This window comes from Bombus terrestris, chromosome 7 (assembly GCF_910591885.1).
Source record: "Bombus terrestris chromosome 7, iyBomTerr1.2, whole genome shotgun sequence".
NCBI classification, from domain to species: domain Eukaryota; kingdom Metazoa; phylum Arthropoda; class Insecta; order Hymenoptera; family Apidae; genus Bombus; species Bombus terrestris.
In genome coordinates, this window is record NC_063275.1 from 2,720,927 (window position 1) to 2,737,685 (window position 16,759).

General features: G+C 30.9%; 2 protein-coding genes and 1 non-coding gene across 10 annotated transcripts; 1 reads left to right on the plus strand and 2 right to left on the minus strand.

The window, feature by feature from the left end:
- The first annotated feature begins 326 nt into the window (after positions 1-326).
- On the plus strand, positions 327-4,944 carry LOC100648093 (F-box/WD repeat-containing protein 7). Of its 4 annotated transcripts, none has more exons than XM_012309814.3 (9): positions 327-725; positions 836-876; positions 1,465-1,698; positions 1,776-2,005; positions 2,094-2,196; positions 2,286-2,804; positions 2,886-3,293; positions 3,788-4,103; positions 4,197-4,944. In XM_012309814.3, exons 3-9 carry the CDS (start codon positions 1,492-1,494, stop codon positions 4,358-4,360), a joined length of 1,947 nt encoding a protein of 648 aa, XP_012165204.1. In that variant the 5' UTR covers positions 327-725; positions 836-876; positions 1,465-1,491; the 3' UTR covers positions 4,361-4,944. The 4 variants fall into 4 exon arrangements, with proteins under 4 accessions (XP_012165204.1, XP_012165206.1, XP_012165205.1 ...); XM_012309816.3 differs by having other exon boundaries at positions 328-725; positions 1,541-1,698; XM_012309815.3 differs by lacking the exon at positions 836-876 and having other exon boundaries at positions 328-725.
- On the minus strand, positions 3,254-8,066 carry LOC100648512. Of its 4 annotated transcripts, XR_007224579.1 has the most exons (5): positions 7,852-8,018; positions 7,029-7,377; positions 5,823-6,959; positions 3,991-4,172; positions 3,254-3,896 (listed from the first exon to the last, which is right to left on the minus strand). It is a non-coding gene; the product is annotated as an uncharacterized LOC100648512 (transcript). The 4 variants fall into 4 exon arrangements; XR_007224580.1 differs by having other exon boundaries at positions 3,254-4,172; positions 7,852-8,015; XR_007224581.1 differs by lacking the exons at positions 3,254-3,896; positions 3,991-4,172 and adding an exon at positions 5,135-5,733 and having other exon boundaries at positions 7,852-8,015.
- A 2,741-nt stretch (positions 8,067-10,807) lies between these two features.
- Positions 10,808-16,708, minus strand: LOC100648862 (ecto-NOX disulfide-thiol exchanger 2). Of its 2 annotated transcripts, none has more exons than XM_012309825.3 (10): positions 16,568-16,708; positions 16,156-16,417; positions 15,452-16,041; positions 15,150-15,367; positions 14,860-15,054; positions 14,538-14,721; positions 12,957-13,063; positions 11,727-11,921; positions 11,310-11,619; positions 10,808-11,228 (listed from the first exon to the last, which is right to left on the minus strand). In XM_012309825.3, the coding sequence occupies exons 1-10, from the start codon at positions 16,614-16,616 to the stop codon at positions 11,011-11,013; spliced, it is 2,328 nt and encodes a 775-aa protein (XP_012165215.2). In that variant the 5' UTR covers positions 16,617-16,708; the 3' UTR covers positions 10,808-11,010. The 2 variants fall into 2 exon arrangements, with proteins under 2 accessions (XP_012165215.2, XP_048263095.1); XM_048407138.1 differs by having other exon boundaries at positions 14,538-14,769.
- Positions 16,709-16,759: the final 51 nt, after the last annotated feature.

Genomic DNA, 16,759 nt, shown 5'->3' on the forward strand with positions numbered 1-16,759 from the left:
ATTAAAGATATAGTTACGTTACTACATAAAATACAATATACGAAACAATATGCTTATGTACTTACCTAAGTACATATGTATATATGTAAAATATACAAATAATATTATAGAGATTGTTATAAATATCTTCAAACGAATTTTTACAAATTGTTTTGTATAGATATATGAAAGTTTTATAAACGAAAAATAAAAGGCCAGTAATTCAAAATAAATAAGTATTTGACTTGACTATTGTTTTGAATTTGAAAGTGCTTTCCTTGATCACTGAAGATTCTGAAGACGAGAGGAGAATGTACCGGGATTGATTGTTAATTTTACTGTCTAGATTCTGGATTTTTATGTTTGTGAAAAATATGGTATAATTCATACGTATCACAGGACAGCAATGAATATGCGGCTTATAAACGGGAACGCATGTGCAACAGCTACCTGTCTACGAAGCACCGAGTCCGAAGAGATAAAAACCTCGGAGCTACCGAGAGCTACCGATGGATCTTTTTCTGTGTTTATACCTATTACTTATTTTTGTTTCAACATTTGTGTTGGCCTAAATCTTTAGCCCAAAAAATAACTTTATTCTATTCTAACCTATCAAAATACCGACATACGAAAAATGCGTACCGCCACCATATGATAGAAACAGTAATCGAAACTAAGAAACTTGGATCATCGTCGTATAGTAGTTTTACAATAAGGAAGCCACTGAGGAAAAACGTTTGATCTAAGTATGAATTGTTTGTTCAACCCTAACATTCTATTTTATTTATTTGCTTCTTGTGAAAATCTAATGAAAATTAAGGGTGTGGCTAACCGGTCCTTCCTTTTATTATTCTAGGCTATGTTCCAAATGTAACTTGGTTTTAGGATTCGTCTAAGGTTAGGAGTTTTGCATACTTTCGAATATTATTTTTTTTTTCCGTGAACATAATTGATAGTAAAATGCTATTAATACTTTGCTTAAATTTCTTCTTCAATTAAAAAATCTTATGAAAAAGACATTAAAATACCAATCCAATTTCCATTTAATTTCTCTTCTCCCAAGTTCTATAATTTATAATTTCTTGGTAATTTTATATTTCAAATTTACATTCATTTATATTAGACAATAGATAAAATGTCAATTATAAAGTAACATATACTTAGATATATACTGAGACAATCTTTTATTACAAAAATTAATCAATTTTCAGGCTGCTCAAATTCACAGGTCATAATCTATTAAATGGAAATATTTAACATAACTCCTTATACATATAAAGTATTAAAAATATAATTTGAGATACTACATACAAGAAAATCATTTTTTATGAAAATACAGATACCACAAATCTTAAGCTATATGCATAATTTGTTTCCATAAATTTTTATATTATACATAATTGATTTTAAATTATTATGTACATTAGAAGTAATACAATTACTTCTGTTATAAAAAGAAGATAAAACAATTTTTTTTATATCCAGATAATATATATTGGACATAAGCCAGTGATGTCTGTCCCTTCTTCATCGTCTAATAAAATAACTGATAATAAACCAGGTGGTACAAGTCCAAGTCCTATAGAGGGCATTGAAGGTGTTCCAGGACCTAGTTCTTTAGAACCTATGCATTCTCTATTAGCACAAGATGAAGAATCAGAGGATTACGGGGAAGATGCTGAAGAAGATGAAGATGACAGTAGTGAAGAAGAAAGTGAAGTGAGTTATTTTTATGTGAACTACGCCACATTATAAAAGATTTACACCTCAATACAGCCAGGTTAATTTAATTTTAGATCAGTGATACAGGAATATTTTGCGATGCAGAGTGTGAACCTGATCTTGGTAGTAATACATGTTCGCTTTCATCATCTCAACCACAATCATTTTCACAACGAGTACATAGTCCCATTTTACATACCTGCGTTCCTTTGGATGTTGTTCAGCCACAAAGGAAGCGCAAAAGTGATACTGAATCTAGTTTACCTTGTAAGAAACTTAATCCAGAGGACAAATCCCATTCGATGTAAGTATAATTTAAAAAAAAGCATTGAGAAATGCAATTTGAATTCAAAAGGAAATAGCTTGTGGTACATGAGTTTTTTTATTTGCAGGATTGTTAAGAAATTGGATGATAAAAGTAAACATATGAGATGTGTTATTCCAACGAAAGATAATCCTCCGCCAGAAATGAGTAATTGGCTTCTTCAGTTTCAGGTATAAGAAACTTAAGTAGTTTGATCAAAAAAATTCTTTTTTCTTTTTTTTAATTGTTTAAACACTAAAGATATTGCTTCTAACTTCAGAGATGGTCAAATGCAGAGAGAATGCTTGCTATAGATGAATTAATTGAACGGTGTGAACCAACACAGGTACGACATATGATGCAGGTTATTGAACCTCAATTTCAAAGGGACTTTATATCGTTGTTGCCAAAAGAGTTGGCTTTGTCGGTATTAGCTTTCCTAGAACCCAGGGATCTCTTACGTGCCGCTCAAACATGCCGTAATTGGCGATTTCTTGCGGACGATAATCTACTATGGAAAGAGAAATGCAGAGCAGCTGGTATAGAAGATTTGAAGGATCTGCCTCAAATAAAACGTAAGAATGGTAGAAATTCCGGTAATTGTTCATCCCCATGGAAACAAGCATATATGAGACAACATAATATAAAAATGAATTGGAGAACGAAACCTATTCGTACACCAAAGGTTTTAAAAGGACACGATGATCATGTCATTACTTGTCTTCAGTTCTCTGGTAATCGTATAGTAAGTGGTTCTGATGACAATACTCTTAAAGTATGGTCCGCCGTTACAGGCAAAGTAAGTTAAAGAATATAATTATGGAAATAAGATAGAAAATCCTCATATAACATTTTTTTGTAATTTATATTTTTTTCACAGTGTTTAAGAACATTAGTTGGACATACTGGTGGTGTATGGTCTTCTCAAATGTCCGGTACTACTGTAATTAGTGGTAGTACAGATCGTACTTTGAAAGTATGGAATGCTGAAACTGGTCTGTGCATTCATACTTTATATGGACATACATCAACGGTGAGGTGTATGCATCTACATGGTAATAAAGTAGTCAGTGGTAGTAGAGATGCGACTTTAAGGGTGTGGCAAGTGGATACTGGCGAATGTTTACACGTGCTTGTGGGCCATTTGGCAGCTGTTAGATGTGTGCAATATGATGGAAAATTAGTAGTCAGTGGAGCCTACGATTATATGGTTAAGGTTTGGAATCCAGAACGCGAGGAGTGCCTTCATACTTTACAAGGACATACAAATCGTGTTTATTCTCTCCAAGTAAGCGTTAATTAAACTGTATATACGAATTATACAAAAGTAATACATGGACTAATGCGATACAATATATAATGTATGTTAGGTTGTCCGAAAAGTTTCTTTCATTTCATAAGGTGATAATAGATGAACGACAATTTCTGTTTTATACTATTTTATTGAATTGAATGTTCGTGAATAATTGAATAAACTAATATAAAACAAAAAAACATTGTGCGTCTATTATTTCCTTATAAAACGAAAGAAACTTTTCGGGCAATCTAATATTAAGAAAAATATGTAATTTATAATATTTTTTAAACTGATGCTGTTCACAATTGAAATAATTATTTGTAATAAAATTTTGGCTCTCTTTACATATTGTCATTTCATTGGACAAACAGTTCTACATCTACAAAACTTTAAGACATACCTTGGACAGCACTAAATTTGTTTACACATAGATATTATATATCAAGAAGTGTTAATGCACTCTTTTCTTTCTTTCTTCTTATTAGTTTGATGGTGTACATGTTGTTAGCGGTTCTTTGGATACAAGCATAAGAGTATGGGAAGTTGAAACTGGTGCATGTAGACATACATTAATGGGACATCAGTCGCTCACTTCTGGAATGGAATTGCGCAATAATATCTTAGTATCTGGAAATGCAGATTCAACTGTTAAAGTATGGGATATTGTTAGTGGTCACTGCCTTCAAACCTTGTCTGGTCCAAATAAGCATCAGTCTGCTGTCACTTGCCTTCAGTTCAACAGCCATTTTGTAATTACTTCATCGGATGATGGTACAGTTAAACTGTGGGATGTTAAAACTGGTGCGTTTTTCCTTACTGCATTACTGCCTTTCTCTTCTTTATTTTTTCCTGAATTCCTTTGACGAATTCCTAAGGTTTTTATCATGTGTTTAGGGGATTTTATAAGAAACTTGGTCGCTTTGGAAAGCGGCGGAAGTGGTGGTGTTGTGTGGAGGATACGTGCAAGTGATACAAAACTGGTGTGTGCAGTAGGTAGCCGTAACGGAACGGAGGAGACCAAACTTCTCGTTCTCGATTTTGATGTAGAGGTAAAATAGTGCACTTTTCAGTGGATAAAACTGCCCTCTTCTACGACCTCTGTACATACTCTAACTAGGTAGCATAACCAATCTACTGTACAATGATACATGTATTACATGGTGTGATTGTGATAAGAATGTATGTCGAAAATTTGAAGAGAGATCGTAAAAAGTCAGACACTGAATCGGTAGTTGTTATAAATGATCTCCAAAGTGGTAGAACATTTAAACCGAAGGCATTAATTATATTAATTATGGAGTGTATTAATCGTGGTGTACAAATATGAGATTTTAAAGACTCAACAAATTATGGAGAACGAGGAGCTTATAAATGTATTACTGTATTACTGCTGTTATAAAATTTAAAAGAAATCGCTAGTAATTTACATGGGAGATAGCCCACTATGAACATTAACTCCACATAACGATTTGTATGGGCGTTTAGGAAAGTATTTTTAAATTACAGAAAAAGAAAAATTTCGTACCATATTTGTCAAGCTTATAGACAAAAAAATTGCTTAAAGAATCTCACATTTTGAAAAAAAAAGAAACAGAAAAGGAAGAAAAAAATAAATAAAAGATCTAAATAAAAGGAATGAAAAGATGAGAGAAAAAGAAAAGAAAATAATGGTAAAAATATCCTTTGTACAATAAGTTCTTCTTTGCTGTACTTTATATAGCTTATTTAAATTTTCCATTTATGTTAATTAAATTAATCATGGGAATTGTGCATAATTTATTGGATGATATAATCAATATTTAATGACTTTTTATCGAAATGAACGCTGTTGCTTTTTATTCACTTTGTTTTATTTGTATCAGTTTTTATTCTATCATCTAAATTGTTCGTACAAAATTATACAATTATATAAATCACGATTAATTTTTTAACTCAAAAATATGTTTTGGAGGAATCATAGCGATTTCTACTACATTATTAATAATAATGTTATATTACATTGGAACTTGGACCAGTTTCTTATGTTACTGGTTAATCAGAATATCAGGGAACGTGTTACGTAGAGGAAAGAACTATTCATGTTTTAACTTCAGGTAGAAAGAAAAAGAAGAAAATTTTTCAGAAGAAAATTTCAGTAATTAGTTATGTTTTACACGTTACAAGGGTCCTTAAATTGTAAAACATAAAATAGAGATTTCTTAAAGATACACGCAGAATATGTTGCATCTCTCTCTCTCTTTCTCTCTCTCTTTTGAATCTTATAAATACAACTACATATACGTTGCAAGAAGAAAATAATATATAATTTGTTCATAATGTATAAAGCATACATGCAAGATGAAATTATTGTATAGAAAAATTTTATTACACTTTTTTTTAGTTATTCTATATTGTAAAACAATATAGATGTTTTGTTATTTCTATAGTCATTCTACAAATATAATTATGAAGAATGATTATATAAATATAATAATACAAAAAAGTTTATGCGCTTGTATCTGCTCATTGTCAAATACTTACCATTATAGTATTTGATTAATTTTCCATGCGTAACATGTTCAAAAGTCATTCGCTATTTATTGTTTGCCGATTAAACAACCAGGGTTAATCGAATATTCGTGATAGTAATTTAATTGGATTGTCTATATTTAAATAAAATATTGATTTCGACATTAGTAACAAGTCTGGTTTTGCCATGGTGCAATAATAAGAGTTGCAAATTTATCCTGTGCAATATGCACGAATCAACTGAATAACATAAAATCAGTTATCATGCAAGAATAAACATAATTAAATTACAAATTTTTCCAAAGTAAGAAATATTAAGAAATATGTAATAAGTTACAAATTTATAGATTTTTATAGTAAATTAATTTTTTATACAAACTCTATCATTACAGAAATTGCATAAGCTATACAAACAGTTAATTCTGATTGACAATAAGTCTTGTAAATTCAATTATTAATGCAAGACACGATTTATGTAAATGCAATTTTTATTATTGAACCTAGGATATTTTAAGGATCGTGTTTTTATTTGTATATTGCTCAATAGTTTATATTTGTAATGATGTGTTATCTGTTGTATCATTTTTTATAAGAAATAGAAAATGTTGCTGCATTTTAAATTACATGTTTTTCACCTTGTGTCTGTCCTAATGTCAATGGCTGTTACATACAAGTATTATGTTTCAATGATAGAAAAAAAAGTACACTCCGAACAAGGAACGTGTATCATCTGATTTTTCTTTTGAATTTGTTGCTTCTCGATACAATATAACCCCCCACATCTGCATTGATAAAACAACATATCTTTATTATTATCCATTTCTTCCAATTCATTCGCCCATATTTTTGCATATATTAAAATATTTTCCAAATCTAATTCTTCTTGCTTTAGTATGGCATCATACTCTTCTTTCAACTTTGGATCGCGCAGAACATGCCAAGCTTTTAACACATATTGAAATTTTATACTATCATTTGCATCAGTTGCATTTTTATCTGGATGAAACTTCAAAGCTAATGCACGATATGCACATTTTATGTCTTCAAATGTTGATTCCTTGGTACAACCAAGTATATCATAATAATTCATTAAATCCATCATTTCGGATTATAGCGTCACATATGTATGCACATAAGACATCATCATTGCTGGAGACAGTCAAGTACAAAGGACAAATATGAGTAGATTACATAACCTAAAAACATTAAGTTACTTACTTGTCTTCAAGACGATAATCTCAAATAATATTTATGTTTTGTTAATTCTATGTACATATATAAAGGTTATTCACTTAGATCAAAACCCGCGCTGGCGAGACTTAGGAAATGGCCACATACATGTACACTTCATACCACGGTCATATACAAATCTGGAAACTCCGGGATGGGGATAAAGCTCTTAGTAACCGGATGATATTGGTTGATTTGTCTGCAGCAAAGCGCTTCAATTGAAAAGGTAGAATTCGTAGTCATCATGTAAAAATAGCCCGGACCTTATTGTTTCTGTCTCTTTTTCTCTTTCCTTAATGATGTCGTAAACTGCACTCATGGCGGACCAAGTACCAGACTAATGGAAGGAAGAAACGGCGGTCTATATGATTATCTTAATTATATTATTATTATTTTGTATCTAACTATTGTCTAATGAATATTATATAACACAAAATCTTTCTCCTTATTAAAAATCTTTGTAAACTCTAAAATTATACAGTAATTTTGCTTTTTCAATAAAAAATTTAATTATATTGAAATGTTTCAATCATGAATAATATTTTGATGATGACATTATTTACATATATTATAGATAGTGTTAATAGTTACACAATTTTTTTAATCCTTTAAAAAATAGAGAAAAACAAGTTTACTTTCCAATATACGCGTCAAATGTATGTGCATATGATTGATTTGGAAGCTGTAATTTTGTTAAACGTTTTTGTTGGAAATAATAATATATATTTCATAATAAAATAATTCATAATTAATATTTATTTAAACAACATTTTTCTATATCAAATGAAATACTGTGGATGTACATACTTACTTTAAATAGATGGTAAAAGATAGATGAAAATTAGTTTAGTTTAGTCATTGAGTATGTTTAAGGGCTTATTTTAAATTTCTTAAATTCCTTCAATAATTTCACAGGAAGATGGCATTACATACGGAATCCTAACTTCTCAAAGCAGCGTTCTATGGTGGCCGATTTGTAAAGCACAACGCTTGACATTAGTAATCTTACCCCTTCCACTGTAGTTTCCAAACATGTGTATAAGACTGTACTTCGTAAACTTATTACTCCAATCAAAATATGATACGCGCTATCTATAAGTTGCGGCTAGAACTAGAATTAGTTATAGACAAGAACATAGCGGGAGTTTGGTGTCATTGGTCATTATGACACATGTTTACTCGTAAAATCTGTCTACAATCGGGGTATAAGCTAGAATAAACCCATAACCTTTAAATTGAATAAAAAAAAAATATACGAACAATGTCACTACTTGCATTTTTACAAACATCATGACCTCTTTCTACTTCGTTCGGTATTTTCCATTTTTAACCATTTTGACATTTTCTTTTACGTTGTAATTTAAAATTTGTTAACTTTGTACAAATTGATTGCTACAGAGAGGAAATTTCCTCTCCGATTGTTATTATCTGACTGATCGATCTGCTATAAATTTGTCAAGAATGGAAAACAAAGAAGCAAGTGAGATATAGCAAGTCGCATTATGAAATTTATTTAGAAGTTATTCACACAGCTAAATTTTAAAATATTTAAATGCACCCTGGTATGTCACCAATGAAGCAGTACATCGCGACCTCAAGATACCCACAGTCAAAGAAGAAATATCAAAATATAGCAATAGATATAGCAAAAGAGTCATCAAACATCGAAACCCTCTAATTACTAAATTACTTAACACGTCGGATCAGATCCGCAGGCTAAAAAACACTACCCGTTAGACCTAAGCACAAGATTTAAGTAGATATTTACATTAAGCAATATTTACTTATTTATAATAATTATTTATAAATTATACTTTTCTATAATAAGTATTAACTTATTATAAATAATTAGCCATGTCCCTGCGCCACGTCAGAGTAAATTACTTATAATTCTCAATGCGAGAATTGATAGTAAAATAAAAAGTAAATAAAAAAGAACTTCTATCGTTTGAAAAAAAGATTGTTCTTTGAGCAAAGTATTTTCACTGACTTATCAGATACAATTTTGCGATCGCTATACCGAGTGATCCTACATAAAAACTCTGTTAATTTTGAGATGATGTGAATGATGGTGTGATTTTGAGATCTTGATGAGAATACTCATCGAGATAATATGTTGTAAGTATATGTTATTTATTGCATTATTTGTTTTATATATATATATAAGAAATTAACAAGGCACTTTTGTGTCTATTATACTCATTTTATACAAATTCCGTCGAAAAAGTGGCACAGTATCCGAAATTCATAAATACGCTCCTGACTTAGTTATTTTCGTTGAACAAAGTATAGCCAGCACAAAATTTTTTTAAATAAACGAATTTGTCCCTTCAAATGGATATGAGCTATTTCTACTATTTTATGGAATTGATCGCTGGAAACATTTTCCGATGTTTATGATATGTCCCGGCAATCACACAATGATTGATAAATAAAGAAGGGAAAAATAATTTTTTGCAACTAGGAAAAAGAAAAATAAAGTTTCTATATTTTTTACTTTATTGCTATGAGATTGTTTTAATTGGATTGTCGAGATTCTTACGATCAAAATGATACTGAATATGACAATATTTAAAATAAATTCTATTTTTTAAACTTGTGGTAAATTGTATCTTACTTGTTTCTCATTCTTGATACATAATAAAACAATCCAAAATCGAATGATAGCGGTTAATTTGTACAAAATAATTATTAACAAATTTTAAACACAACTTGCAACGTAGAAGAAAATGTCCGAGTTGTAAAGAATACCGAAGGAAGTAGAAAAAGTGTCATGATGTTTTTAAAAATGTGAATAGTAACATTATACATATTTTTTTCAAGTAAAAATCATGCGCTATAGTGGTCAGTGATACCAAACTCCCTCTGCGTTCTCTTCTATAATTAATTATAGTTTTAACAACAACGTGTTTGATTGTTAATAAGCGTACATGTGACCATGTTGTCATTTTTGAAGGTTTCAAGTTATGTTGATGATACTGTACATACATATGCACTTATGCACATATACATGTATGCACTTATATACATACGGTTTAGTGCACGCTAAAGAGAATAAGAGATTTTATCAATAAGACCCAATTGAAATGAAAGCTTAGATAAATTGTGTAATTATTATTTAAATTCAATTTTTAGTGATATATATATAAGCAATTTCGCTGAAATTATAATATTTTTATACATTTACTTGGCACCAATATTGCACTTTATAATTTTTTAAATATAAATACCTTGATTTTTATAAGTTATATAAATGTAGTTTATTTGTTTTAATAAAATACCATTTTCGATAAAATGCTTTACAATTAATCATTTACCTACTAAATTGAAAGTATGATTACTGTTCGTATGTGTACATCGAAAGTATTTGAAAATATGTACATAAATAATTGATTTTTAAATAATTTGAAAATCAAGAGATAAAAAATAGTATAAAAATAATTTGTTTGGTAATAAGTAGAGCCTTATTTCACTTAAGGATAAATTTAATAAAATTAATATTTAATAGGAAACTAACCATTTTTCGTCTTATTTGCATTAATTGTAAAAATTATACTTGAAAACTCAACATAAAACTTTAGTTTCCTAAATTTTTATATTTTTATTGTTATTTTAAATTAATACCACTTGAGGTAAGATTAATTCGAATTTCATTTTACGTCAATGATATATTCATTTTTATGAATCTTTTTATGAGAAATCCGAAATCAATTTTTATATTATTAAGTAATATGTTGCCATTAAGCTTTAAAACAAAAATACAGTCATTTTCTTTTAGATTGTTTGAAATTGCTTAATTTTATTTACAAGTGTTTTGCTTAAGGACGACATTGCGAAGTAAAGTCTCGCTACAAGAATTATAAGTATCACAATGAAAATTAACATGACAAGACACCATAACATGATATTACAAAATCCTTTAATAGATATCTTATTAATTTTCTCAAAGATAATCATTGATACATATGAATCAGTGATTACGGTAAACATTAAAACCTGAAAATTGCCAACGCCTTTCCATGTTCGCTCCGATTCCGAATAAGTCCTGTTTAAATACTTGAGGAAATCGTTGCATCAGTGCTTCTACTTCATTGGGTTTAATACCTGGTTCCATTTTTTGTAAATAGGACCATAAATAATCTACACTTGCACCAAATGGATGAATATGTAAAAAGGTTGCTATTAATCCTATAATCATAAAAAATGTATTTATCAAATAAATAATATTTGAAATAGTTGGAAATTCATAGAATGATTCATGGAAACTACCTATCAGCTTGGCATCCTTCTGGGTAATTTGTACGAAGTTAGACGTTAAGACTAATTGCTTTGGAGTTCGGGGCTCCTCACTGACGTCATCATCTTTATCTAACGTTATAATCTCGCTCTCACGAGGTTCTTCTTTTTTCGTGGCATTCAGTTTCACAGTTAAATCTTTAATTTTCTGGTCATCTTGTGCTTGCTGTTTCCTTGATTGCATCAATTGTTCCTGCATGCCTTTTAAAGTTTGTTGCAACATCTTCATTTGTTTATCCTTCGCATCTATTTCACTTTTTGTTTCGGATTTTAGTAAATCTACCTACAAAATAAAATAAAAATGTATTCTTGTTTGTTTTACTGTTTCTCTTTCTTTATAACGATTTTCTCGCATTACAACTTAAACATTAAATCAAAGTCATCACATACTTCATTTTTATATGCCTCTAATTGACACCGAAGACTATCATTCTCCTCCTTTAATACTTGTAATCTTTCAATATCATCATGTGCATCCGATTGATTGCGTGTTTTTTTGCGTTGTGGTTCCTCTTCTGAGTCAGAAACTTCCATTTCTCCTTCACCTTCCATTAGAGATTCTTCCAGTTGTACTGCTTTAATCTCCTATTGCAATGAAAAATCATCACTGAGTTCATCCCTATTCAAATTTATCAATAAAGACAACATCAAAAAACATGCCTATACATACATATGTATGTGTGTGTGTATATATATAGATATATATATTTATATATATGTACACATACATATGTATGTATATATCTGTTTTTTTTTGTAATATCACTATAGGTAAAAAGTTGATAGAATGTAGTTTTAACTTTAACCATTTCTCATAATCTAATGTATTTCAAAAAATGCATTTCTATAATGTAAAAGTCAGTTTAAATATTATGCACATAAGATAATTCTTATAATGGATGACGACAGTTTACTTCTTAAATAAAAATTGATGTTTTCAGAAATCACCCAAAAGATGCTTACCTGAATAAAATTTCATAGAATAGTTTACATAAATAAAGAAGTAAACAAACTAAAGAACAAACTAATAAGGAAACAAGTATAGTAAGGCATATATGATATGCCTTTGTGTATACGTGTGTAAGGGTTGTATGTGTCTCGATCAAGCATACCTATCTTTAAAATACAAAAATGAATAGATTTATTTCTTAACTATATATCTATGTCCTTGTTCTCATATTTTCATTTGTATTAGCGTAAGATGAGAAATCCGCTTAATAAAAGTGAAAATTATATTTTAGATTAGAAATTGTTGTTGGTTCGATTGTTACCTGTTTAAACTCCAGTCAATGGTACCTGGCCAATTCAAATGAAAAAGTCTATTCTTTACCTTTCATGTTCCATAATTCCCAAAAAGTTTAAACATCAATTATACATTGTTTGTATAGAGTATGTCTGACAAGACGCAACAAAGTCATTCATACTCTTTGATCACTACTTACCTTCCTTTTTGAAAAAATGTGTTTGCAAAACGCGTGTGCCTGGCGTATGGATGAACGTGCATTCGCATAAAGAAGCGCTTTGTGACTCGTAAGACTTTGTCGATGATTACTGTTGTCTAATTGTAAAAAAAGTAACATACTGGACACGGGCTACTAACATGGGAATGCAAATACATACCGAGGATTGTTTCTTCCACATTTCGATGTTCTTCCGTTGAGCCTTTGTGAAGTGATCCCAGACCTTCTTGTGGCTGGCCGCAGTAAAGACGCGTTCAATCTGACTGACTGTTGATGACATGGTCGCATGTTGCATACAAAAACACAACAAATCTTCTGTTGTATACCCTGCTTTAAACTCTACATTCGTGTTGATCTAATACGTAACTCTCGTTAAAATCATCTAGTGTATATACGCGTGTGTCATGTAATTTATACACATTTTTTAACATATTCTTTGCAATATTCAGTTACAGTATCGCAAGTGTTATCTGTACCCCCTTCAACAATTTTTCTATATCTTTTAAATTCGAACGTTTCTTTTCAAAATACATTTGTGATTTTAATGTTATTTGAATATTTCTTATTTCTCACTTTTTTTGTCTTTAGAAAAATCTTCTATATAGCAAATAAAGCAATAGAAAATAATCATGGAATTACTTATCCAAGTATAATATTTTCAAAAACTGCTTTCACCGTCGATCAGGGATCCTTATCAGAGGTGTTGCAATTCGGCTGCCAATCAGTCTTTTCAATGGATCACGATTAGTGCTTGTTTTCTTTAAGAAAATCTGCACTATTTTCCTAACAACTTACAACATGTAGAGGCTTCCGACGTTAAAACGATGATCTTACGCTACGATTCCACATGTCTTATTTTGCACTAAATAATACACTAAGCTATTTCTCGACTACTTGTATTATAATCGTATTCATATAAAATTGCTACATCAGGTTAACTGATAGATTAATATACCATATTGAGAATCATAGCATAATGTCATCTCCGCAACGAATGTTTAGCCCATCACCCTTAATCCTTAGCATTGCAAGCATGCAATTTTTAGGTACACTATGTTTCTATAAAATGAATTTTTGTAGTATTTGTGCTCTTTTGTTCAATCATCAGAGCCTAGAATCAGAAGACAGGATATCTTCACCCACCTTATTTTCTCCTACTGTCTTTGATCCTTCTATCGAGTTGTCCCGATCGTGCATTGACCACAATACACTCGTTACATAATAAATTTCTTACAATACATCTGATGTTCTGATCTTAATAAGAATGAAATTTTTCCACAATTGAGATTCGATACAAAACGACCGACGATGTAACTTTCAAAGTTAAAAATTTTATTTAATTTCATGTATTTGCCATTGAAAATGTCAGAATCTTTAATATCAAAAGTGACGTACTTTTACGATTATTATAACAATAAATTCTGCATTTATTACATATGTATGTGTAGTCTAATTTAGCCAATAGGTAGTAGCTAAGAATTTACTAGATATACAAGAACAGAAAGTACGCACTTCTGTTATTACAAGATAAGCGAAATTCTGACGCAACCGCATTTTATCATTTCTCGTATCGAATACTTAAAGAATTTTAGGACCCTTACTTTATGGTAAAAAAACTTACCAGGTAAAGCAATATGTATGTAGATTTGCTCTTGTGTACATAAATAATGTACAGTGGTACAGAGCCATGTTATAGAAAAAAATATATATATAAACATGTATATAGTTTATAAAAACGTACATTGTATTAAGAGTCCTTGCATCCTTCCTTTCATAAGTTCCTTTGCCTTCTGAAGTTCCTCTTCGTATGCGACTTTTTCTGTGAGTAACCTTCGAACGTGAGAATTCGTTGACTGAATCATCGAATAAAAGGTGTTAGCGTTGCGTTTGGTGCAGTCTCCACGCTCGAGCCATGTTACGACAACCTGGAATGATTTAATGCGCTTGTTTTGTAACGTGACAGAACGCGTTTTCTGGAATTCAAAAGTTTTAGTCTGCAGAAATGCTTAACAACGCTTAAAATATTTTACATAATAAATACGTTCACAGTGATAATTACTTACTTGCACCGCTTTCATAAATGTATCGTCCTGCTTAATTTTCTCGCAAATATTTGATGCTTCATGATCTGTATAATGTACTACTGGAGGAGGACTGGATGGTGCCCTCTGTCTTTCTTTTTCAACTCTTTCTCTGTGGCGTTGTTCTCTCTGTAGTTGACGTTGTCTACATTCCCATTCATATTGGTCATCCCTAGCCTATATTTTTTATCACGGTATAAGTAAATAAACTAGTATTTATGTATTTACTTAATTTTTTATATATTAAAAGATACTGAGCACTATGTACAAACCTGAGCAAAATCTACATGAAGCCTGCCTGTGTTTGTAGGGTCACCACTGGATCCTATTCTAACTCTATATCCAGATAAATAAATTGCAGCATCAACACTACTCTCCAGTACGAAACGTATATGACAAAAGTTTTTTTTAGAAAGTCGTAAAGTGGTTATTTCTCCGCATCGCTCAAATATTTCTTGAATAATCGTTTCCGTGATATTTTCCGGCAAACCTACGTGATATTTACAAGAAGTTATTAGTTTTATATTAATTTTGAGTTTGTGTACAATATATAAATGGAATAAATTGAAAATACCTCCGACAAAAATTGTTCTGCATCCTGGGGGCCTTTCACGGGTTGTTGGAGGTGGAGCATTTGGATTTGGTGGAAACAGTGTACAACTTTTACAATGTATAATTTCTTTGGTACCTTGTGGTGTTGTAGGTGGAGGAGGTAAGGCACCACTCATAATTTGGGCAGCATCGTTCATTATTTGTTCTGGTCCTAATATTTGTGCACCTATCATACTACCATCGTGTGACATCATTCCCATACTCATAGGTCCATAACTATGAGTATGTCCCATATGTGGCCCAAGTGTCATTTCACTCATCATAGGTCCCATTGGACCCATTGGACCCATTCCCATCACTGGATACCCTACTCCCATTCCCCAAACTCCTGTTGCTTGTTCCATTTGTGTTCCCAAATTCGGAGTATTACCAGTATTTGATGATGATGGAATTTCATTACTATTCGAATTATTAGTATGACTGTTATTGTTACTGGTAGAATTTATACTGTTTCGATCATCTGGTCTTCGTTCTTCTCTTCTATCTCTTTCGCTTCTTTCTTCCCTTCTTTCTCTGTCACGCTCCCTTCGATCGCTGCGATCACTTCTAGATCTACTTCAAAAACATTGTATAATATAATATGCGCACAAAAAAATGCATAATATGATTATGATGTTAACACAATTCTACAACTTAATTATGTGAAACAGTAAGCAAGAAAACAACCTTCTATTGTCTCGATTATCTCTATTGTCTCGGTTTTCTCTTTCACGTCGAATGTCACTTTTTTCATTTCTTTTATCACTATTATCTTCAGAAGCTTCTCTAACTACCGGTGGTTGGTTTTTATTTGTACTAAATTCTAATGGAGAATCATTCATTCCTGGCAGTGGTATCGGTGGAGGTAAAGGAGGAAATCCTTGGCCTGCCAATTCCATAAAACTTTGTGGACCTGCGATTGGAGCAAGAGGTCCCATCGGTCCTATACCTAAAGACATACATGGTATCCTTAAGTACGAGCATTTTTTTAATTATAATAAGATAAATGTAACTTTAAATACAGTAATAAAGAATACGTGTTCCGACAAATGTAAGTGTATTATAATGTAAAGTATATGGTTATGACTTTCAAGCATACCCATTGGTGGCATAGCGGCCGCTGGTACACCCGGAAAATTGTAAGCCATTTTCTATTAAACTTTTCACAGTGCTGCAATTATTCTTTGACAAATTACAAATAGTAAAAGAGATTGAAGAAAATAAGTTTACTTTTTCGAAATTCTAGATCATATCGTTGCAAGCTCTGCATCCAATATGGCAGGAGAGCGAA